This window comes from Boleophthalmus pectinirostris, unplaced genomic scaffold (assembly GCF_026225935.1).
Source record: "Boleophthalmus pectinirostris isolate CB_2022bp ecotype Guang Dong unplaced genomic scaffold, ASM2622593v1 HiC_scaffold_17, whole genome shotgun sequence".
Lineage (NCBI taxonomy): Eukaryota > Metazoa > Chordata > Actinopteri > Gobiiformes > Gobiidae > Boleophthalmus > Boleophthalmus pectinirostris.
Genome location: NW_026571115.1, coordinates 11367960 through 11392883, shown reverse-complemented (window position 1 = coordinate 11392883; position 24924 = coordinate 11367960). Strand labels below are relative to the sequence as shown.

At 37.4% G+C, this 24924-nt stretch overlaps 1 protein-coding gene across 2 annotated transcripts; it reads right to left on the bottom strand.

Moving 5' to 3' along the window:
- Window positions 1-1244: 1244 nt before the first annotated feature.
- eftud2 (elongation factor Tu GTP binding domain containing 2) lies at window positions 1245-24895 on the bottom strand. Of its 2 annotated transcripts, none has more exons than XM_020926195.2 (27): window positions 24758-24895; window positions 23987-24102; window positions 23332-23494; window positions 23004-23082; window positions 22814-22889; window positions 22620-22685; window positions 22503-22538; window positions 22250-22423; window positions 21216-21382; window positions 20266-20390; window positions 20116-20179; window positions 19936-20026; window positions 19328-19463; window positions 19091-19218; window positions 18492-18685; window positions 17884-17995; window positions 17665-17805; window positions 17209-17310; window positions 17048-17130; window positions 16593-16679; window positions 12615-12741; window positions 11759-11846; window positions 11127-11245; window positions 9567-9661; window positions 8300-8453; window positions 2339-2446; window positions 1245-1624 (listed from the first exon to the last, which is right to left on the bottom strand). In XM_020926195.2, exons 2-27 carry the CDS (start codon window positions 24089-24091, stop codon window positions 1529-1531), a joined length of 2916 nt encoding a protein of 971 aa, XP_020781854.1. In that variant the 5' UTR covers window positions 24092-24102; window positions 24758-24895; the 3' UTR covers window positions 1245-1528. The 2 variants fall into 2 exon arrangements, with proteins under 2 accessions (XP_020781854.1, XP_055008660.1); XM_055152685.1 differs by having other exon boundaries at window positions 23987-24091; window positions 24758-24881.
- Between the last annotated feature and the right edge of the window lie 29 nt (window positions 24896-24924).

Here is a 24924-nt window from a genome sequence, read left to right as displayed (position 1 = left end):
AAAACCAGAACTAAAACCAGAACTAAAAACCAGGTCTAAACCAGGACTAAACCAGGACTAAACCAGGAACTAAACCAGGAACTAAAAAACTAAAACTAAAACCAGACTAAACCAGGACTAAACCAGAACTAAAACCAGAACTAAAACCAGGTCTAAAACCAGAACTAAACTAAAAACCAGGTCTAAACCAGGACTAAACCAGGACTAAACCAGGACTAACACCAGGACTAACACCAGGACTAAAACCAGGATTAATCCATTCCAGGACTAAACTAGGACTAAAGTAGGACTAAACCAGGTCTAAACAAGGACTAAAACCAGTGATCTCATATATAAAGCATTTCTCTATCAATAATATTTTTAATATGGTTAAGGAAAGACTGGACTTTTTATTGTCTTTAAGTAGACAAAAGTTATTATGTTCAGATTTCCTCGTCTTTGCTACTTTACAGCAAACAGTTTCTTATTCATGAAGACTTGGGCTCAACAGCCAAATTTGGAGAGATTTGTTAAACAATAAATGACTTTATAAAGTCACTTTTTTAAATCTATATCAGTCTTTTGATCTGCCACAATAATGTAATAATGAATTTAAATGAAAATACCTCAAATTGAAGGCTTTTCTCAGCAATTTTTAGGTGAGATTAAAATGAGATTAATTAGATTAATTAATTACAGATCATAATTAATTAATCTCTCAATTTTTTTAATCGCATGACAGCACTAATTGAGGTATGTATCGTACTGGCAACTTCTTAATGATACCCAGCCCTAACTGTGAGGACTATGAAGCAGATTAAAAGAACACTATGTAACATTCTGTGGAGGGTCTGATAATGTTATTGCCTGGAATGTTCCACAATAAGGCATTAACGTCCACTACCTCCATGTAGAGAAGAAGATGGCACCACCAGACAAAGTTGCAAAGTTGGGCCCAGTCATGACAAGAATGCATGTTTTTCTGAGGTACTTTTGAGTAATAAAAACACCTGTAATTCATCAAATGCAAGATATATCAATTATAAATGCCATATTGTGAACATACCAGGCAAAACAATAAAAACAGGTAGCAACCATAAAAAATTACACATTTAAATGACCCTAAAAATGTAACTTCTACTGAGTCTACGGGACGTTTATGGACTCATTTGGTCAAGATGGAGGATACCACTTGAGAGGGCCTTTTCTATCCACATTTATTATCTTACAACTGTGTTTGAAATTGCATTAAAACAATATTGCCATGTATTTCAGTTACATCTTTTATTTGTCATATGTGTTTTCACTGACAACATATTATTTAAAAAGGTTCTTCTACAAAACACATTGGTCATTTTTTACATATAAAAATAAACAAGACAAAAACAGGCGTTCATAATTCTGACTTTGCAAACCGGACACCAATCAAACCAAATGCCTTTGATATATTTCCTCCAGTTCTGTCCCACTTACAGAGGAGGATGAGCCGGTGATGGACAGCTGCTATGGTTACGCCTGGAGTCAGTTTTGGACATATTTCCAGGCATTTTCACATTGGATAGTTGAGCACCACGTCCTGCTTGGCCAGCTCCAACAACATAGGATCGTCGAAGAACTTGCTGATACTCACATCCTCGCTCAGACCCTACACAAACAAAACAAGCAGTAGATATTATGAAAATGTTTATAGATTTTCTCCCAAAGCTATTTTTTTGGTGAAATCAAACTTGGCAGCCTGTCTAGTTTGTTAATGCACTACAATAAAGGATAGTGCCATCTGCAGCTTTATATATAGTGGGTTAAATTCATTCATTAAACAGAAGTGCACTCAAATTTTGTATTGTTTTCAGAGATTTCTTGCTTTGTCTACCCAACATAAGCAGCAATTTAACTCACAACCTTGAATGAGGTATGTTGCCACGGTATGACCGGACTCCATTACAAATCTATAAATTATATATATTTATTTTTGTGGTAATAAGTTTTCTTGATTAAATTCAACTTGCAGTCTGCTGAAGTTTTATTTCTCAGTTTTTTTTTTGTTTTTAAAGGTATTGAGGGTGATAAAAGTACTTTAATCAACTTAAAAAAGACAAAATAGATACATTTAATACCATACGGTAAAACATTTATGGCAAACCAAGTACTTCTATGTATGTCTTCATGAAGATGCTATTGCTTTGCCTAAAATATTCCACAGTATGGCATTAAACGTATATCTCCATGATGACACTCAGGCAGTAGACCAACCACCAAAAAGTTACATAGTTCACCTTTACAGAGCATCAAGTAAATAATATAATAAATTATAAATATGTGTATTGTATATGTATTTATTTTTACATAAAACAGGACTCACCTTGCGCCTTCTCGTCTTGATCATGAACTCTCGGGCCAAATGTGGCGCAGGCTGAGGCTCCAGAGGCCGGATCACGATGCTCTTATCCAGCGGATCACCGGGAACTATCTGCAACGTTACATAACAACACAAGAAAACATGATTAGACTGCAGAAACCCACTCCAGCTAATCTGACAAGCTCTCTATGCGTGCACGTGACATTTGAGTCGAGTGTTGAACCTTTCACTAAACGTTTGATTCATTTGCAAATCTGTCTTTTTGCTCCTGAGTCAGATGCCCATCCATCAGCCTGATAGAAAGCGCCACATGTCAGGCCTGTCAGTTCTTCGGTCCGCGATAAACACGACGTCGCCGTAGCAGCGCGTGGAGAGAGGGGGCTTTTAAAATGATTCACTAACTCCATTATGTTAAAGAGTGTGACCTTCCCTCCTATGTGGTCCTGGGATTGTACGATATTTGAGCATATCTGGGCTAATAATGAAGGGACACTGTAGGTATGTTAACTTATAGCTCATATGGGGTGACTTGAGCTACGAAATGCAATGGTGAAATAATTTAATTGTACACCAAGCTCTTTACAGTTAAAAGGTCCCATAGTACACAAAATTTACTCTTGTGAGCTTTAAGTAATATTTTAAGACTGTTACTTCATTGTTTTTTTTCATTCACATGTTTGAGTAACATTTTATTATTAGTCTGTCTTTGTATTTCAAGTGAACAGGTACCTTTAATCTTTAGTTCAGTGTAGATCGCAAATTCTAGGGCTGAAAAATCCAAGTGATTCTAGTGAAGGTGTATGGAGTTTAAAAACACAGTGAAGCACTTCCTGAATTACAACATGACATCATGAGTTGGAAGTGTTTTCTGTTTGAGAGAAGAACAAAACAACTCCAGAAATGTTTTAAAATGAGGAAACGAGGTAACAGATCTGAAATAGGGTAATATTGTCCCTGTAAATAGTATTTTATAGGGATGGAACAATAACCGAAATATCGTGATATTGTATTGCCAAAAGTCTCATAATATCATCGTGGGCTGTCACAATATATATCGAATCACAAGTTCCTTTGCTTAAACACATCATTTTAGAGTAGCAACAGCTTATAAACATAAGGAACTACATATCCCATGAATCATTTCAGTGCAGACAACATGAAGAAATGTTTTTTACTTGAATTCTCGGGTTTATGCCGGTAATAATTCACCCCAAAATCTTGTCAAGGTATTTTAAAAGCAAAATAGTGTCCCGTCTACAATCATATTAGCTTCTTCAAAATATCGCAATAGATATCGTACAGTGAGATGCATATCGTGATAATATTGTACTGAGAGATTTGGATATTGTTACATCCGTGGTATTATTTTACCATTAGTGTCCTAGTCAAAATGATCTAAAGGCAAATATAACTTCAAGTAAAATAAAACCTTGTGAATCTTCATCTTCTTCATGAATCAGTAACATGTATGAATTATATTAGCTAAGCAGTTCATATTCCAGTCTTTCCTCTTTAAAATGTCAAAGAACAGGAGAGGAAAGGAGCACATATGAATAAAATGTGTGTAATGACCAAATAAAACTGTGGATATTTGAATCTGTTATGTTTTAGTCCTCGAGTAGTTAAGGTCTGACTGAAATAACATAAAATATGCCAAAAACTTTTGGGATTTTCCATTTTTTTCTTATTCATGTACTGGGCCTCTAACACATACACAAGCCTATAACAGGATAATAAAGTGAAGCTTTTACAGCAGCGTGTGACCTTCTTGCTGCACTGTAGAAAACGTGTTACATTTCCTATAATTATTTTCAACAAGTGAAATAATAATTGGAAACATGCAGACCGCTGTTTAGTACGAATCAGTAGTACCCTTTTCACTGTGATCCCTAAATTATAAGAGATTTGCGCTCTTCTAGGCTAATTGTGATGGGAAACCGCATGGATCGGAATAATTAGTGACTGAGTAAGACATTCCCGGCTTCAGGGACAGATTAAAAGTGGAAAAACCAGGAAAACCAATCAATGTACGGCTCTGGGTTAATGATTAGATGGAGAGAGCTACTAACAGAGTAACTCAACATTGAAGTCTGCATGCTAACAGAAACAAGCTAATGAGCTGTGGTGGAACAAAGTAAAAGTAGTAAAGTATGTATAAGTATAGATTTTAGGTATCTGTACTTTACTTAAGTACATTTTAAATAGTTTTGAGAGCAGGTATTTGTATTTTCTACTCCCCTTTTGAACAGGACTGAAAAGTAAAAGCTTTTTTTTATTTATTATTGTCTGGGACCTGCTGGAAAGGCTGAGGGTTTATTTTTTATAACATTCATAGTTTGAGCAAACAAAAATATACAAATAAAAACAGCAATAAATAGGAATTAATAGCAATTCAATTCAGCAGCACAAATCCTTATCAAAAGCCCTATATCTTGAAGCTTTATTAGATCTCAAAATCTGCTCGAAATACATTTTAAAAAAAGAATACTTTAATACTTTTACTTAAAGGTGCACTGTGTAATTTCTTGGTTAGGGGTCCATCACTTGTTTGTTTCTATGGATACATCATTGCACTGCTTGAAATGTTCCACAGTATGACATTAAACAGTTCTATCTTACACTTATTCAATTACAGGTGGTTTTCTAGCTCAAAAATACCTAGAAAAACAGGCATTCTGACTGTGAGTGATGTTGCCTCTCCACAGATCTGACCTGTAAACTGGTCTGGTTTGGTCTCCATGAAGATAGAACGTTTTAATGCCATACTGTGAAATACCCCATACAAAGCAATAACATCTCAGTAGAGAAAAACATTTGACGTCCCTCCACCAGAAAAGTTACACAATGCACCTTTAAGTCGATTTTTTTTACGTGATAATTTTACTTGAGTACTTTTTTGCTCCAGTATCTGTGCTTTTACTTAAGTAAGACAATCAAGTACTTCTTCCAGCACTGCTAATGAGGGGATGGTGTATGTTTAAATGAGGCAAATGCCAAGACTCAAGTCAGGTATTGCAGTTCATATGTTCTTTGACAGTTAAATCAATAAGGGATGGTTACGCTAATTGCTGACAATGCCGTGAGGAGACGGGGGTGTGGACGTGTGGACAGGTTCAGGTGCAGCTCATGTAGATAGATGCCCTTTAACAATAATTGGACGAGTGATTGATTTTATTCCCAGGATGTGGAAGATGCCAGAAACTAACAAGATCAGTCAAAACCAAGGGAACTAAATCTTTATACAGGCACGTATATTGACTGTTTTAGCGGGTGGCTTTCGATGGGATAACAAACATTCAAATGTCTATATGAAGTCCCTTTGAGAAGCTAATTTACAGAGACATCAAGGTAATAGGGAAGCCTGATTGTACATGTTTTTAGCAGCTGGAGAATACAGAGCCTTCAATATATGAGACACGGTTGAAATATTACCTGCTAAACCAATACCAAGAATCACATGCATTTCAGAACATGTTTGTAGAGGTCCAATTGATTTTTTAGTTGTTTGAACAAGAAATTGTGTTTGATAAAAAAAAACTGCAGTGTTTGCGATTTGACAATTGCGACAAGTGGAAATCCTTAACAGTCCTGTCAAAATGCAATGTAAAAAAGTCATTTGCTTAGTTTGAAATGAGATGCTAGAATTGTGGAAGGCAAATAAATCTTAACTCAATAGGTTTGTTAGAATGTCACGTTTGCTTCATAAAGATTTGTAATAGTTCCAAAATGCATATGAATTTCTTACAGTATTCTGAAAAACATGTGAGAAAGGGATGAAATCTTCTCTTCAGTGATACATTAAAAAGGTCCTATATTACAAAAAATGTATTCTTGTGAGCTTTAAACCATGCTATAACCTTGCATTATTAGTCCGTCTACATCTACAAAACTCAAAATGCTCTATTCCACCTTGTGATGTCATGAAGCGATAGTTTTCAAGTTAACAGCTATCTTTTACCTTTTGTTCATTAGACATTGGTAATTCCAGGGGCATTCAAATGATTCTAGTGAAGCTGTATGGAGTTTAAAAACACAGTGGACCACTTTCTGTATTACCACAAGGTAGAATAGTTTTCCGTTTGAGAAAAGAACTCAGCCTAAATTGTTAATTAAAAAAAACAAAAACCAGACATTCCTCAAAAAATTCTCTGCGACTCTGTATCTCATGTGTGTTCTGCATCTTTATCATATTCTCAGTGTTCCTTTAGTCCATTGTTAAACTCTGTTACATCAATGGGGACAGGACTACGCCCATAACCTAAAATAATTGGCGAATCTACAAAAGCCTGTGTAAAAATTCAACCTAATATGACTTGCGGCCTATAAATAACCCTCCTGGCATCTCTGTTCTCATGCAAAAAACATTCTCTGTCTCACAAAACCTTGGCGGCTGGAGCAGACTCAGACTGACCATCACGGGGCCCACATCAGCTCCCCAGACTAAACTACTTCTGATGGACCATAGTGTGTTGACTCATTAGTTTCCAGTGTAATGCGCCTGTCATATCTGTTGTGGTTGTGTCCACGCTATGCAGAGCTACGTCAGGGAAAATTATCTGCGTTTAAAAAGGATTAGAGCTTTACGGCCGTCACAGCCCAAGTCCTTCAGTGGATGTTTTCGTTTGAAGTTAAAGCTCTAACCGCCAACAATTTCACCAGCTGCTCAGATTTATAAGTTGTCAATTTGTGCGTTTTTTCCTGTGCATTTTTGTTTGATGTTTTAGCAACCAATCGCATTCAAGTTATTCAAGTTTAGAAAGTCCTTACGTGTCCATGCAAAATTGTCAAAAACATGTCAGCAAATTGGAAGCTCACTCTTTATAATGCTGTATCAAAGGCCCAAGTCCCCTGTCATTCCTTTGAGTTACTGTCAGTTGAAGAGAGAGGACAGACTCATGATGGATAAGCTGCACCCACAGATGTCAGCTATGGAAATTTGATGGATTGCATTTAGTTTTAGTAGTTGAACATATCAGATTAGAAGCACACACAGGGCTGGGTACTATTATGTTCTGTAGAAGTAATTAAAGGAAGGGTACCCAACTGTATGCATGTTAATAAGTCTGGATCTAACAGCATTTATTTACCATTCACCAGGAAGTAGGAGCTGTAAACAAAGCTTAGATTAACTGTGGATGTGGTCTCGTGGTCCACCGTGGTTTTGCTTCAATGTGTATTAAAAAAAAAATCATAATAATAATTTCAAGCTGTATACGCCACCGAGGTGCCCAAGGGTTTGTGAGGGTCAGGAACTACTTCAGCTTAAATACAAAATTCTTCCTCCTGCAGTTTGAAAATTGGGAACTGTAGCTTAAACACAGGTTAGAAGTAGTTATGCTGCATTAATTCGTAGCTAGAACCATAAAAAATAATATGGGTAAATTCTCTAATAGACCATTTTTACGTAGTTTTTTTTTTATTCCAATTGTTTTAATTCATTCACTGAGGTTTGAGTCTATGATGTGTGCTTTATGTACAAGTTTTTGTTTATGGTTTGTGCATGACCAGTCATCTGCAAACTGGACTGCCTTTTACCATTAATAAACTTGTTGATTGATTGATTTTTCTGGTACTGGTACTTTTGAAGGGACCTTGTCTTATTGCACATGGCACTTCAGTTTCAATGTTTTTGGATTCATATCTAATTTTATGGAAACCTAGCTGTTTTCAAACCTAACCAGCTGTGTCCTTGCAAAGCTTTCATAAATATGTTTTGATGAGGACAGCTTTACGCACCACTGTTCTCTCACGGATGAAAATAGTAAAAAATGTAACTTAATTGCACAGGTATGTTACTCAGAGGGTCAAAAGTATAACAATAGACATTTACTACCATGGAAAGCCACCTGAGGCAACATATCTCCAGACTGCAGAATGACATGTACTGTATTTTATGAGAGTTTTAAATTTATGTGTTTTTTTGCTGTGGAGGCGTGAGGGAAGAATCGTGACCGTGAACCCGACCTGCCAGTGGTGAAACACGGAGAGAGCGAAGGCCTGGCCCTGGGTGTGCGTGCGGAGATCTGTCTCAAACCCGAACGAGTCTATGGCGGGGATGAAGGCTTTGATGGTGTAGAGAGGGGAGCCTGGGATGGGGGCGTCCTGGGTCACGTGTCCTCTGTAAAAACAACAAAAATACAATGAAAATAACTCCACACGCATGAACCACTACAGTCCATCAATCAGGTTTTTTTGATTGATCAGATCTGCACAAGTTGAGGAAGGGGCTTAATGAAAAGATGTGCTTGACTGACACCCACCACTCACTAAAATGTAAAAATGAACGTGAGTGTTACTATTGGAATAAATGGTGACCTTGTCTGTTTACAAGGTATATGGTTTATTATACTACTATACTACACTAGGATAGTTTAATCTTACTACATCCTGCTCTGAAGAAAACCAAGAGATAAACAACATGTCCTGTTTTGCTAAAAAATAAGAACGAAATAAAGGTTATAATGATTTATTTTATATGTACGGTAATTAGAAGTTTCTAAAATAAAGCATTCTGATGAGAAGTTTTAATAATTATAAGGCTAATAGCATTCATGTTCCTAATTATTAAACCAAGGACTAGAAAATGTATAAAAATTTCATAGAGGGGTTGCAATAAAGCGTTTGTGATCATCATGTTTGAAAATGTGCCTTGCATCCATCTCATGTCTTATGTAACTGTCCTTTCTAGTCTCTAAACCCCTTTAAAAGCCCCCCTATGGACAGGAGTTGAGATAATAAAAAAATAATAAATTAATAAACAATACTGCACCAACCAGTATGAGTCTTTGCAATCAATACTATATAGGTACAAAATTGATTTATGGTGGGTTTACATTTGCACATAAATCACAATTTTGATGTGGCCTACCTGGAACTACATACAGAACTAATCCTGGACTAAACCAGGGCTTAGTTTGTAGACTAAGTCCCAAAGTCTACATCAGAACTAAACACAGCTCAAACCATGACCCAATAAGGAAAAGTGTGAACAAACCCTTACACGACTAAAATGCAAAAATAAAATAAACATGATCTGATGCATTTGTATTTGGTCGTCAACACTGCTACGCCTTATTCCAATTACTTTATACTTTTTGGCAGTGTCCTAGATTAGTACAAAAGTGTTTGGAGGTCAGAATAAACCCAGAGGCATGTGTCTTTTGTTGCTGTGGTGCTTTTAATGTCTCGCGTCATTTGTACATCAGCATTTGAATGGCCTCATCGCACTGACCTCCTTCGAGCCAACACGGTGTACACAGCAGACACACAATCTGCTGGAGCCTGCACCTCCACAAAGTAATATGGCTCCATCAGCCTTGGTGTGGCCTGGGAGGGAGAGAGAGAGACGGAGGAGAGGGAGAGAGAGGGAGAGAAAGAGAGGTAGAGAGAGGAGAGAGAGGGAGAAGAGAGGAGAGAGAGGGAGGGAGGGGGAAGAGAGAGGAGAGAGAGGTTGGAAGAGGTTGGAGAGGAAAGAGAGGGAGGGAGGGAGAAAGGCAGAGAAAGAGAAGAGGGATAGAGAGAGAGGAGAGAAGAGTGCGAGAGGAGAGTGAGTGAGTGAGAGGGAGAGAGGAGTGGAGAGAAAGGAGAGAGGGCATTAGTGATGACAAAAAGTCCATGGTCATTTCATGTAGCACAGGGAAAGAGATTGGCAATATGCAACAGCGTTTTCCAGTGAGAGGTGTGAAGGGACTTGTTGGAATCATTTCAGATTTCAGAGAGGTGAAATTGAAGTCACTGTACTAGTAAACACCTGTTTATTTGTCTACTTAGTAATAGAATCAATTTCAAGTTTGAAAGTACCCAAGATAAAAAATGTTTGGAAACCACTGACAATATCAAAATTGTTGTTGTGAAAAAACGCAAAATTAGAATTGATACTTTTCAGCTCATGTCGTCAACATTCCCTGGGGGTGTGAATCTAACTGAAAGTAGACTGTTAGTGCTGTGACTCAAATTAAGACTTTAATCTGAGCTTTATTTTAACACAATCTGACCATAAAGACCTAATTTAGCTGGAAGAGGTGAGCTGATTTGTGGTGTTAAACAAGTCCCTCACAAATAACACGACAAGACCAATTAGCAACAGTTTTTTAGTTAGTCACTCTCACCATTTTGTTGAAAATCACCTAAACACCTAAACGGACCAATGAACACTTGTATTGATCACAAGCTCCTGAAAATGTGTTGTTTAAATCAATTTAGTAATTTTTTCTTGAGTTTTCAAACCAGCTTAAAACACTTTTTGGCAGTGTTTCCACCATTAGAAAAATATGTAGAACACCTCAAACGTGATGTCACTGCAAAGTAAAGTGGTCGCAACATGGGTTTGAGATCTATATTTGTGTTTAAATTTACAGTATCACTTTTGGTGCAATACTTGAACGTCAACCAAGAAATTTAAAGGCTCATTTAGGGACATTTCTGATGGCCTGCCAAAATATGATCAGATTATCATTATCGGGCGAATAAAATAAATTAAAATACGATAAGAAATAATTTTTTTGTCAACATCGCCCACACGATGACAAAGAGTGCATGGCCATTTCATGTAGCGGGGGGATTTATGAGGAAAGCAAAGAGGGGGCCAAAGAAGGGACGGATCGGAGCCAAAATTGTGAAAGACCAATGTGATCGCGCTGCAATTAAAAAGAGCGCGCATCAGCAAAATCTCAAGATGTAGCAATCAGCGTAATGGAGTCTTATAGAAAGAGGGGGTGGAGGAGGGCAGAAGGGAGAGGGGCAGAAGCGGGGGGGGCGATAGAAGGCAGAGTACGGGCCAACGTGATCTCACCATGAGGAAGGCGGAGTAGACCACCCTTCGGGCTGTGGGGATGACCTGGCCCCCGCCTCGGTGTAGCGGCTCTTGTGCGATGACTGCATCCAGGATCTTAAACTTGACATTTCTGATGGCTGAGGGCAAAGGAGGGACATAAGAGAGAGATGAAACTGACCTTCATTAAAAACACTGAGTACAAAGAGGAGGCTAAGACAGGCCTCGAGGTGAGGAGAGAGAGAGAGAGAAGGAGGGAGAGAAGCACAGGGATGCAGAGAGAGGAGGGGGTAAGGAAAGAGGCGAGAGAAATGGACAGATGAAGACAGAGAGAGAGAAACGTAGAGAGAAACGGAGAGAGCAAGAGAGAACAGAGCGAGAAGAGAAAAAGATTGAGAGAGAGAAACAGAAAGAGAGATGGAGAGAGAGGAGAGATGCAAAGAGATAGATGGAAAGTTAGACAGAAATGGAGAGGAGAGAGAAATAAAGAGATGAGAGATACAGAGATAGAGGCCGACAGAGAAAGATCGACACAGAGACAGAGAGAGATAGACAGAGCAATAGGGAATGAGGGATATATAGAGGTGATAAGAGAGATGTAGAAATATGTAGAGAGAAATAGAGACAGACAGAGAGAGAGGGAGAAGACTTACGCTCATCACACAGAGGACCCTCCCTAGTGCCCCACTGGAAACCCTGCACGATGCTGTCTTTAACTGAGCCCAGGAGTGCCTTGTCCACCTAAAACACAACAAACAATATTTAAAAACATGATTTAAAACAATGAGCAGCGTGAAACAGGGTAAAGAGCAGGGAGGGACATTCGGTAAATAGCTGGAAATTAATCTCACAACTCTGAGGTGGGCAGAGAGTTTAGCATGTGTGCTGGGAGCGCTCGTGTGAGGGCCAATCTGTTTTCGAATAATTGTCTTGAGAACCAAAGCACCAAATTGTAAACACAAACAACTTGGTGATCATGTCCAGTGTTTTTATGATTAAAAATAAATCAGCATCACAATTGTCATCAGAAGAAGCTATATTTGAGCTACATGTTTACCTCATATCTGCGAACACAGTTAGGGCATTTAGTTCATGTTTATAGAATTTAAAATCAAACTTGCATATGGTTCCTTTAATCAAGCAATATGAAATGGAAATATGAAACACCATGATTTTTGTTTGTATTATCTGGCGACATGCTCCCATAATTGCTGACCAACAACTGAAGTGAACAACACTGTGTTTGTTATTACGAAACAGTGATAAATATTCCAGAATGAAATGGTTTATATTTGGTCCAAAAGACACCCAGACACAAGGCTCCATTTCTGTCAGCCCCTGCAAGTCCCTGCCAGCCCGTCAGCCCCTGTCGGTCTTTGTCAGTCCCTGCGTATTGTGTCTTGCTGTAGGTGAATAGATTTATGCAAAAAGTAATAAAACAAACATTCACCAGCACCTGTCAGTCTCTGTCAGTCACTGCCATCCCCTACCAGCCCCTGTCAGTCTCACCTCAGAGGGCAGTGTGTCGTCCACCAGGATGTTGGGCCCAGTTGTGTCTGGTCCAAAAGCCCAGATGGACCTGGCAGCCAGAAGATCCCAGTCGTACTTGGTCTGGAAGAACTCACCCAACTTCTTCCTGCAAAAACAACAAACCGGACAATTGGACTGTGCACTTCTAATTATGCTACTGTATCATGTTTATTATTGCTTTAGTCAATTACCAAATGGAAAACAATAGAGACTACAATTACTGCTCCAATCAATTGCCTAAATAGTGTAATAAAACATAACTTAATTAAATTCAGTGGGCACTAATTCTTCCCCCTTCTCCAATATACGATGGCTTTTAAAACATGACTCACAAAACTTACAAAAAGTCACATCTTTCTTACAGCAACCACTTTTTTTTCCAAATAATACAGTTTCACTTACGATTCATATAATTGTGATTCATTTTTCAGTCAAGCTGTTAGATTGATACGTAATGAAAAGGTGTAATGATTTGCTCTCAACCTGGAACAAAGCCACACTTCAAATTTACAGTAGCTTTTAAAATATAAATTGCAAAAAGAAATACGACTACATTTCCTCTGCAGATTAAAGATCCTTTATTACACAAAACTGATTCTTGTCAGCTTTATGTTAGGTGATAATACTCTTAACTCCTCAAAAGAGTTGTGTTTTGTTTCATTCACAATTCTTGGCCTGAAATGATCCAAATACGTCTGCTGAAGGTATATGGATTTTAAAAACAGTGGAGCACTTCCTGTACTACCGCATGACATCAAAAGGTGGAACAGACTGTTTTCTGTTTGAGGGAAGAACACAGCTTTCCCAAGGCCAAATCTGTGTGTCAAATGTGTGAATGAAACAAAACACAACTCCAGGTATATTTCTGATGAGGAAACATTAGAATATCGATCAGAAAATTGTGTAATATGGGCCCTTTAACTTGTTGTTTCAAATAATGAGGATATGAATTTTGACCCAAACCATAAACATAATTAATTCTTCTACAATGGGGCAGGCCTGCAGAACAACCACCAGTTGAAGCGGGCGTGTGGGCGTGTGGCATTATAAAGATTTGTTGTCAGAGGGTGAAAGGGGTTAATGGACAAAAAGGACTACAGAGCGAAGGTTTAGTTTAATGGCGTGTGAAGCATGTTCCATTTGAGGCCGGGCTGATCTCCGCTGCTCAGTTTGGGCAGATGGACCCACAGATGAGAGGGGGACTGAGACGGGGAGTTGAGGAGGGGGGCTCTGGCAGGACCGGCCCGTGCACACTCGCCCATGCGCGCCATCTCACGCCGATGACGGCAAATTTCATACAAGCTTTTACCGCATGATCCAATTACGGTAAGTGAGCAGATCGATAAAGCAAGGAGGGCTTTTAATGAGCCATATGTCACAAGTTACACCGGTGTCCTCCAGCATACCTAAAGCAGAGTGCACGTGAGCCTGGGGTTTACGTAATTGTAAAACTGGCATCTAAGCAGAAAATATATATGTTTATGTTAAGTATTAAAATCACTAAATGGACTTTTTATTTAAGCATGATATATGTAGCGCAGGGATGTTCCAACTACGGCATGTGGGCCAAACATGGACCTCAGAAAATGTTTTGTTGGTCCTCAAGTCTCTTTCTGAAATGGCCTAAAATTATCATACTAGGCAGTGCTTTTAACTCGAAATTTGTGTACAATAAATATACAGGCTTCAATGATCAGTTTTTTATATAATGTTAAATGCCATGTACCTGATTTTTCCCCATGTATTTGAGTAGAATCTGTTGTGCTTCTGTACATATTATACTATAAAGAAGTGGACTAAGGGAGTGTGACATCCCCCAAAGTGTCCAGTCAAATGAAGCTCACTCAGGCTGGGCATTATAGGGGCTATAGTTATAGGAGCAGGGTCCCATATTAAGAATAGGAATTTATTTACGTACAAAATAATGAAATAAAAACACCAGAATGACAGTTTTCCAAAGTAAAGTTAAAGGAAACATCAATGGAGCCACAAGTGCCTACTTGAACAGGGCAGATCACAGGTTAGCTATGTCCATTTATATATACAGTCTATGGTACAGATACATTGTGCAAGCAGCTTTTGCAGCTTTTGAATTATAAAGAGGTTTGTCTGGAAGTGCACTGTTAGCATGCTAGTGGTTGCAGTTGACAGCAGTTGACAGTAACAGCAAAACTCTGCTCTGGTCTCTGAAAGTTGTGAAAAGCAAAACTCATCGCAAACTCATTGCAGTGAATAATTAGGATACTGAGAATGCGTAAGGTAAGTGAGGAATAACTTTGGACCCCTGCAAACCGTTTAAAATGAACTTGTTTTGTTTTTCACATTTTTAATTGAATAGGAAACAGATGCATTCTTTTAAAAAGTAGGGCCCGAAACTCATCATACACCTGCATATTTTGCATGAGGGAAACTGAAATTATGCAAATAGAAAATCTGGCAATGAAGCAGATATTTTCCATTTTAAGGTATGCGCTTAAAATCAATCAGACTTTTGGCTTTGAGTCTTGAATCTTGCACAGTTCCAAAACATGGAGACATTCACATTTATCTTAAGTTTGAAACCTACTTTTCCAATTTAAAACCCTAACTTCTTGGCTATGTGCCCACTGATAACACACATTACCTGTAAATCCACTACAAGTTCATTTTATATAACTATTTAAAGCCAGAGTATTTCTATATTCCTCTGGCTTCTTCAATGACAGTATTTAATTAAAAAAGCAATCATCATTCTCAACATGTCAGCCCATTTTTCCCTGCTACCAGAGCGATAAATGGGAATTAATAGCCATTCTGAAATATAATGAATTTAATAAAGAATGTAAAGTAATGTAAATGTAAAGACAGGTCAAAACTGAAAAGGACATTTGTGTCCATAGCAATTTGCCCTGATTACAAGAAAAACGAATTAGAGGTCTCATAATCATGACACCTGTAGGTCAGATAGGTCATAGAAATGTAATTTGGGGAAAGTGAACATTCTGACAACTTATATGAAAAGGTAAGGGGTTAGAAGTAAGGCTGTTACAACTATTTGGGTTAAAACTACAGGAAATAATTTAGTGTGGTATGGACACAGACTAATGGGCCATTACTGAGAAAAGAGGTTTTAGTACAGCAACACCGCTACAGTTAAATGTGCATTGTGTAACTTTTCTGGTAGAGCTGTTATTGCTTTGACTAGAATGTTTCACAGTATGGGATCAAGCCTTGCTATCTTCATGGAGACCAAACCAGACCAACTTAGAGGTCAGATCTGTAGTGAGGGAACCCCACACTTTTCTGAGCTGTATTTTTGAGCTATAAAACCACTGGTAATTTCATAAATGCAATGTAGAGCTATTTAATGTCATACTGTGAAACCCTCCAGGCAGAGCAATGTAGAAACAGGCAGGTGACGGATCCCCAACCATAAACTTACATAGTGCAACTTTACCAGTAATCTGGATTCTCATCAGCATGTGTGTGTTTTTGTCACATGTCCATTTGTTTTTATCGTTTGTATCTATGTTTGACAATGCCTGTGAAAAAAGAATTTCCCCCTGTAAACAATAAACATCTATCTGGTATATTATATAAGTAGATAATAGTGTTTATTTTTCTCCACTAAAACGGATTCTCAGCTCAGACCTATTTGGGATTTTTTTTTACTTTAAGGCTGGGCATTTATAGCATTTATAGCATTAAAGCAAACTGAATATAATGTTTTTAAATGAACCTTACATGAATGCTTTCTCTGCCATTCAATGCTCAAAATTATCCAATGTATCCCTCAAAACTCCAATCTCTGCTCCAAACTTCATGTGTGGTTCAAGCTATTACATCTCTATTTCAGTAAAATTCCATAACAATAGCCCTATGTGCCAGTATATACAACATACGGTTGATAGTATAGGGCCCGACTGGTGTATTCTGTTTTGTACTTGATACCTGGTTTATGCTTTTGCTGTGTTTTACCTGTTCCATGTGATCTGCACCACTTCGTTCTCGATGTCTTCTGCCAGACCCTTTTCCAGAGGCTCCGCGATCATCGTAATCTTATTCCTGTCAAATAAACACAACAGCTGTCACTCAATCAGTATGTGATGAGGAAACTTCAGTCAAGGGACACATTTGAGCCGAGAATGCTGCACGGTATGGCATTAAATCCCATTTAACTTACATATAGTTAATCACAGGTGTTTATCATTTTATTGCCAATAAAATGCATGCATCGCCTGATAGTCACCATGGAGATAGATACATAGATATGGTTAAAGTCATGTGGAGCATTCCAGGCAAAGCAAAATGTCTCTGGAGCCAAGTCGGTGGCAAATGCTCCACTAGAAAAGTTACATAATGCATCTATAACTTAACTAGAACATTATATAATATAATATAGTAAATGGCATACAAATTACTGATACACTTACTTTTTGTTTGGCGTTTCAGCAAAACACTTCAGAGAGGAGGTTTCAACAACTGTCTCACAGAATGTTACGACTGGATCAGCCACCTGCAAGAAAATATATAAGTAATCTTTAAAATGTTGTTTAAAATGTCAAAATAAATACAAAATGATAATAGAACTTACTTTTATGTCAATCTCTGAGTACATCTTTCTGAGGTCGTGCATCACACAGTCCAGATAGAGTTCTCCTGTTCCCAAGATCACATGCTCTCCAGACTCCTCCACCTACACAAATGAAGAACTTTAAGATCAATATACCATTTTATATACAATACAAAGACACTAAAACATTTTTTATATAAATCTTTAACAGCTATGGTTGCATCTCTGGGTGATTAACAGAATATTAATGGGGCACTGTAACTTTTCACAACCAGCCTGTTTTGTCTCCATGGTGATGTTACTGCTCTGCCTGGACTGTTCCACCCAATATGACATTAAAACATACAAAGGACAATCTTATATTTTTTCAATTAGAGGTGTTTATATAAGACTGAAACGTCATCCACTTAAAGAAAAAATTTTAATGCTCTACTGTGGAACATTCCAGACCTTGGTTTCACTACCGCATTGACTTACTTTAGTGGTGAGGGAGGGGTAGCTCTTGTTGACTTTCCTGAGCCCGTCCAACATTTTTGGCAGTTCTGACGGATTCACAGGCTCCACAGCGATCTTTATAACTGACGCTGTGTTGAACTTTAGGGGTCTGAAGATTTGTGCCTAAAATAAGATTAAAAAAAAAAAGTTTAATTTCAACTTAATATAAAATAAAATAAAAATACATATCATTTTTCTTACATCTTCATTGCCTCTGGGCTCTGTGATGGTGGAGGTTTTCACGATGGACTGGTCACAGCCTTCAATGAGGACCCAGTTTCCAGCAGGTACACGGTTCACTTCAATTTGGTATCTGAACAGAAAAGTAAAGTATAAAAAAGTTAGCTTTACTGTAAAGGTTTGGTGAGGTAAGAAAATGCTGAACTTATTAAATTGACGGCAAAAAAAAGGGTTGGGAAACATGTTCATTGCTATTTTGAGGTAAACAACTTAGACAAACTTTATTGATCCACAAAGGAAATTATTTAGACTTAAAAATTCAAATTAATCTTACAGCGTTGGTTTGTTTGAAAATTATTAAAAAGTGAATTTTAATATTATAAAGCTAATTAACATTATCTTAAGAGTATGAGAGATTTTCATAGCAGTTTAAAGGTCTTATGTTTCGTAAAATTGACATTTGTGAGCTTTAATTCATGTTAAAATGTTGTTACCTCCTCAAAAAACATACCTGGAGTATTTTGTTTCATTCACACTTATTAGTCTGTCTACATCTCCAAAGCCCAAAATAGTCTCTTCCACTTTGTGACCCTTTAAATATTTTATTTATAATGGAGAATCTTTCACACCTGGCAACAGAGATCCAGAGTCTCCCCACGGTGCAGACCTGGGAGTCCTCTTCGTCCTCCAGAGTATAGTTCTCTCCCAACACTTTGACCGGCTGTCCCGCCTGAATCGTCCCACTCAAGACACGACCAAAAGCGTGAAACTGGACCCCATCCTCTGTGCTGTACATCTTTGTTGTGTGGCACATCAAGGGGCCCTAAGGAGACAGGGACAGGTGAGAATGCACAGAAGAGGGGAGATGAAAGACAGTGACAACACAGGCATTATTATATTTCTGTATATTATTTGGGCTGCTGCCTTTTTGTGAAGTCACGATAGAAAATTATATTTTTTTAAGAAATGGAAGTGTGACCCCATGAACAAAACTGAACTGTAACAACTCAATGTATAATGAGGTAAATTAGTGAGTCTTGGAGTAAAAAATACAGAAAATGTATGTGGCTAGTTGTCCAGAAATATTGTAAAATGTACATTTAACTTAGATTTTGCAGGAGCAACTACTAAACCCTTTTTTTTTTTTATATATATCTAACCTAATCTAATATAAAACACATTAAGCTTCTAATATCCATCTTCTTATAGTTTAAAATAATGTACTTACATCAGGGTCACACTCTGACATGGTCTCCCCAAGGTCTGAGTCCAGGCCCCCAGTGTAGGTGTGCTCTATTTTGGTCTTGGCGCCATCTTGTGGTGAGGGGATGTGCTGCACACACATGTCCACCAGGCCTGAATGACAGTATATTTATGAATGACAGTATTGTGAAAAATCAAACTTAATTAAAAAATATTATGTATGTGTAGGAAGGCATTAAGAATAGTACTGCAGTAGTCTTACCGGTGAACTCTCCAAAGAAGCGGTTACAGACCAGCCTGAGCAAAGGTCTGATGTTCAACTTGAGCTCCTCTTTGGACAAATGGATTCCCAGTTCATCCAAAACTCGAGGGAGAGAAGTGTCCACATCTCCAACCACCTACAATGAAAAACATGAGATGTCATTACTTTGCCTGTAACTGTCCACATTTTGGAAATGAAATGGTGTAACATGCTGCTAAAAATTACTCTGAAAAACATGTATTCTTATTGTAAACAGGGTCAAATCTCCATCAGATCTGACCTGTAACTCAGCCTGATGGAGTCAGGCAGCTGCTTGTCCCTATGGATATATAGATACGTTCAATGCCATAATGTGAAATAATAGGCAAAGCAATAACATCTCCATGGAGACAAGCAGGTAGCAGACGCTCCATCAGAAAAGTTGCATGGTGTACCTTGAAAATATACATTTATAAACTTAGTATTGCATAATAAATAAGACCCATTCTTGCCTTGCTATATATCTTTGTATCTTACTTTAGAGATGTCCTTTGGTTGCCCATTAGTCAAAACTTACTGTCTTCCTTAATATAAATAAATCAGTTTATAATAATATAAAATGGACAAACCTGTGAGAGAATCTTGTACAAAGGCTCCAGAACAAACTCCACAAAGCTGCGCTGAGAGTTACTGGTAGGAGCTTTCTTTGTGAACTTGCGGCTAGAATTAAAAATGCATAAGTTTAATAATTAGAAAGAAAAAAATGGGTAATATAAGAACAATGAAAAAACACTGGGTCTGGAAATTACGTTTTTGGGTTGAAATAAATGTCTCCCCAAAGTCTCTGAGCAAATTCTGTATAGTTAATGTCGCCTGCAAACAGTAAAATAAAAGTTAATAAAGATTCTGATCCTTTAACATTAAAGACATAATAAAGATATCATATTAAGAGGTTTTACCGTAAGTGTCAGAGTAAATCTTTGCGAAGGAGCCCAAGGTGAAGCAGATACTGTACTGAGAGCTGGCAAAGCACACGTTTCCCAGAAGAGGAGACACCACCACATTCTCATCAGTGGAATATGTGCTAAAAGGAAAAGACAGTATTATAATATATAATGAAAGAAAATATAATGAAAGAAAAAAGCTTATATGTAAAATAACATTGTGACTATACCTCTTTAATAGTTTCTTTTTATGTATGTCATGATTAAATATGAGCTACAGGCTGCACTGCAATTTCCCTCAGGATTAATAAAGAGTCTATCTATAAACATCTAAAAAAAAAAAAGATTTAACCTTCATATTATTTTGGCCTAGATAATTTTGTGACTGTGTAGCTAAAAAGTTCTGATTGTGAATGTAAAACTGCTTTGAAAATAAGAAAGTAAAGAATGACAAAAATGCAACTGTCTAAAACACCAAATGTAGACTTCATAACAAAGGAAAATTATATTATGCAGATTTATCAAAATGACACTTAATTAATAACCATTAGTTTAGTGTACACTACTGCTATATTTCAGGCCCCATATGGATCTAAACTGCAATGTTAAGATGAAAAATGCCTATTGTCACAGCAAAGAACATTAAAGACGACATGCTTTTTTCCCCTAGTACCACTTAGTGTGGTGATTTACTTACATTGTAGTCTAATACTAAGTGCAGAGCTGTACGCAGGGACAGGGGTAGGTGAAAAAAGGGATTTTCTGAGCTCAAATTCAAGACAATGAAGGATTACTCAAACATACATGAATCAGTCAAAGCACAACCTTGAGCAAGCCAATGACAAGGGACTGTCGTTATAATATGGTAAAAACTGATAAAAAAAAAAAAAAAAAAGTCTATTTAGCATTTGTCCCCTTTAATATCTAGCTATAAAAGTTGAGTCAAGTTCAATTTCAAATATTACCTAAGCATTCCATTGACTTCATCCACGATGTGCCTGAGTTTGTAGTAAGCGTCTGTGGGGGGCAGTTTTAACTCCAGGATGAGACGGTCCACTTTGTTTATGCAGATCGTGATGGCCATTCGCTCCTGCACTGCGTGTTTGATCAGGCGCTCTGTGTTCAACATCACCTGCACACATACAAATACCAATTATTTAGTAACCCAGTAGAGACTATCTGGAGGTCTGGGTGTGGGTGAAATGACAAAAAAAATAAAAAATTCCCTCATATTTGATCACAATTTTGCATTTAATTTTATATTATCTTCATAAATGGGTTTCATTACATTGCATTTCATCACATACTTTCTTGAACGTAAACAAGAGAGACTTTTAATAATTGCTATTTAGAACTAAACAAAGCACAGGACAATTTCTTCCTCCAATGTCTGAAATCTCAAAACCCCACGCTTTTACTGACAGAGAATTAGCTGTGGATCTTTCAATTAAAAAGATCCACATTAGAGAATGCTATTGATTAGAGATGACTGAATGTTAGTCTCGATTAGAAATTACATTAATTGAAAAACCCTTGGAGACAGCATGTTTTGAAAATGTCATCTGCAGGAAACGAACGCCTAATTTCTGTTCACTGGCCTCCTCAACAACTTCATTGTTCTGGTCGTCACTCATGTCTACTGAGAGGAGAGAGCCAATTCAAAATAACCTCCTTAAGATATGATAAGATAAGAGTACATTCATTTGTCCCACAATGGGGAATTTCCAGTGTTGCAACAGTTCAAGAACAGCAAGACAATAGAAATAGGCACTCAAAAATCAAGATATGATGCGATATGATATAGTGATGATGGCCCACAGATACACCGTAAAAAAATTACAAAGTGCACCTTTAAACCTATAAATATTAAATCTGCTTCTGTCCTCTACTGCCCTTTAGTTTCTGTGGAACTAAAGAATAGAGCAGTAAATAGGCTTGTTTACAGAAAAGATCCCATCCCTAATCTGTATCAATTTCCATGTAAACAAGAAAAACTTACTCCTTCTGCAGCATCAATGAACAGGACAATTCCATCGGAAAGCCGGATACTGGACGTGACCTCATCGGAGAAGTTGACATGTCCAGGGGTGTCCATGATGTTGAAGAGGTAGGATTTCCCTCTGGAGTCTGGCAACACCATTGTGACTGGGGTACTTTTGATACCAACTCCTCTCTATGGAAAACCAAGCAATTCAACATAAGGAAAAGCAGCAAAAAGTACAGTAAAAATTATTATTTCCCAATTAACTTACCTCTTGTTCAGTAAAGAGTATGTCTGTGTACCGGAGCTAAAGTATAAATTACAGTTTATTATTACAGAAATTAAGTATAAAGAAAATGTCATATTTTAAGCGAAATATAGCACTTACATCTAAATCATCTCTTTTTCTGATTTCTGGATGTGTTTGTTCAATGAGGCAATCCACAAAGCAAGTCTAGATGGATAAAGAGTACACTTGTTAAATGCTTACACTGTTTAGGCATAACAAATTTTAAATAGATAGAGATAGAGAATTCAAGTTATTACAATTATTGTTCAATTTGCATAGTAAAAACTCCTAACCTTGCCATGATGAAGGTGACCACACAAGGTAACATTACGAATTAGCTCTGGACTGTCCATGAGATCAGCAAGAAATCTAAAAAACAATCAATCATAATAATCATCATATATAAAGAATCAAACAAGGTCAAATATAAGACATTGTGGTGAGGAGATCGTGTTTGTACATTACACAGATGAGAAAACTTACTCCATATCATAAACTGTGGCCGGTAATTCTTGCTCCATCAGTGTGAACTTCCTGTGTTTTACAGGTTTAATGATGGGCTCTGAAATTCAGAGATAATATGAGGTAATTCAGATATTTGCAATATGTCAAAACAACTTTATGAAATGAAAATTTAATTAGAGTAAAATAAGTGAGAAAATAAAAAATAAACTAACACATGACAAGTAACAGTTTGAGTTCTCTGTTTCAAATTAGTACAGCAAGAAATGTGTATATGAACATAACTAACAATATAAACTGCCAAATTGTTGTGTATAGCAGTTATTTAGTTTCTCTGGGTATCTCTCACCTGTGAGAGGTTGTGTGTCCTCTTCTTGTACAATAGTTTCCACCTCGGGCCCATAGACCTCCTCTGCTGTGGGGTAGTACTTCTTGTCCTCGTGTAAAACCACCTCCATCCCTGGAACATCATCATCGGCATCTGCAGGCTCATCGTCTTCATCATCATCCCCCTGTTTACAACATAAAAATAATAAAATAACTGAGATAGATATAGCAATGTAAAAAGCAGAGTTTTACACGTTACATTCACCAATTTACGCCAACAATGTTAGACCTAAAAGGTGATAATTATAAGAAAAACTAAATCAAGTATCTTTATTTATTTTAACAAGAACATCTGTTACAATCAGATCCATTGACCTAAAGGTTTGCGGTTCAATCTCAGCTTGCATAGGTATATATTAGCATTGTGTCCTTTGGCAACACACTTAACGTGCATAGTGTCTGTGTACACCAGTGTATGAAAATATGTGAAACTATCAATGGATGGATGAGTGGTTCTTTGAGCTAAAACACTTTTGAGTACTCATGGGAGGTGGAAAAGGCTACTACGCTACCACTCCTCTGAATTTATAATAACTGTTGCCAATGATAACATCTGATCAAACATTGTCAATAATAACACATAACATACTCATAAAACCAAGGACAATAAAATGTACCTCATCCATGTCTCTGTCCTCTGCATCCAGATCATCATCGTCATCATCTGAGTCCAGCTCCGGACCGATGTAGTTCCCAAACTCATCATAGAGATCTGCCTCCATCTTCAAACAAGCTGAAACAGTGGAAGAGACTCATAATTACAGACACAATGATAGAAAATAACAGGGAAATGATATGAACATTAAAAAAACTAACAAACAAAAAAACACAATGACCATTTTCTAAACAGCACCCACAGTGGAGTATATTGCTATCTTATACTTTTATGGTTTGCTTATTTATTTATTTTAATTTCAGGTAGTAAGATCAAATTGCTCATTTACACCTTTGTTCTCTTTCTCTGTGCAGTAGCGCTTTTGTTTGTAAAAGCTCTTATATAAAAGTAGATTTGGATTTATATTGATCAAAAATAAATAAACGGTAAACAGTTATGGTAGCAGCACGATTTCGTTATTATTTTGTGTCCTGATTAGACTATTATAGGATCGAATGTAATACTGTACACTTTCAGTACAACCCAAATCAGACCACTGTTAGGGATATGTTATAAAATGCAAACTTTGCGTGGAAGGCTTTTTGTTACACTGCAGATCAAACTCTATGTGCCTTGAGAGATTTACAGTGAATAGATCCTGATGTAGCATGCTAACCGCTAACATGCAAAAAATGAATGAGGCAACGTTACTGCTACGTTTCTGTTAAACAGAGAGGCTCTGCACAAGTAATGAACTTTTAACTATTACATAGGCAATGCGACGAAGTCTTACCAGCTCTCGATTAGGCAAAGCAGGTCTTTTTCTTGTATAAACAGCCTTAAAAGTTCAGATTTTTAGATAAATAATTCCCAAAATACCGCCGCCATGCGCACGAAAGCCTCTTCCGGTATTTCTTTTTCTGTGGGGTAGTCTGAGGCGATTCACTGCGCTTTACTCAA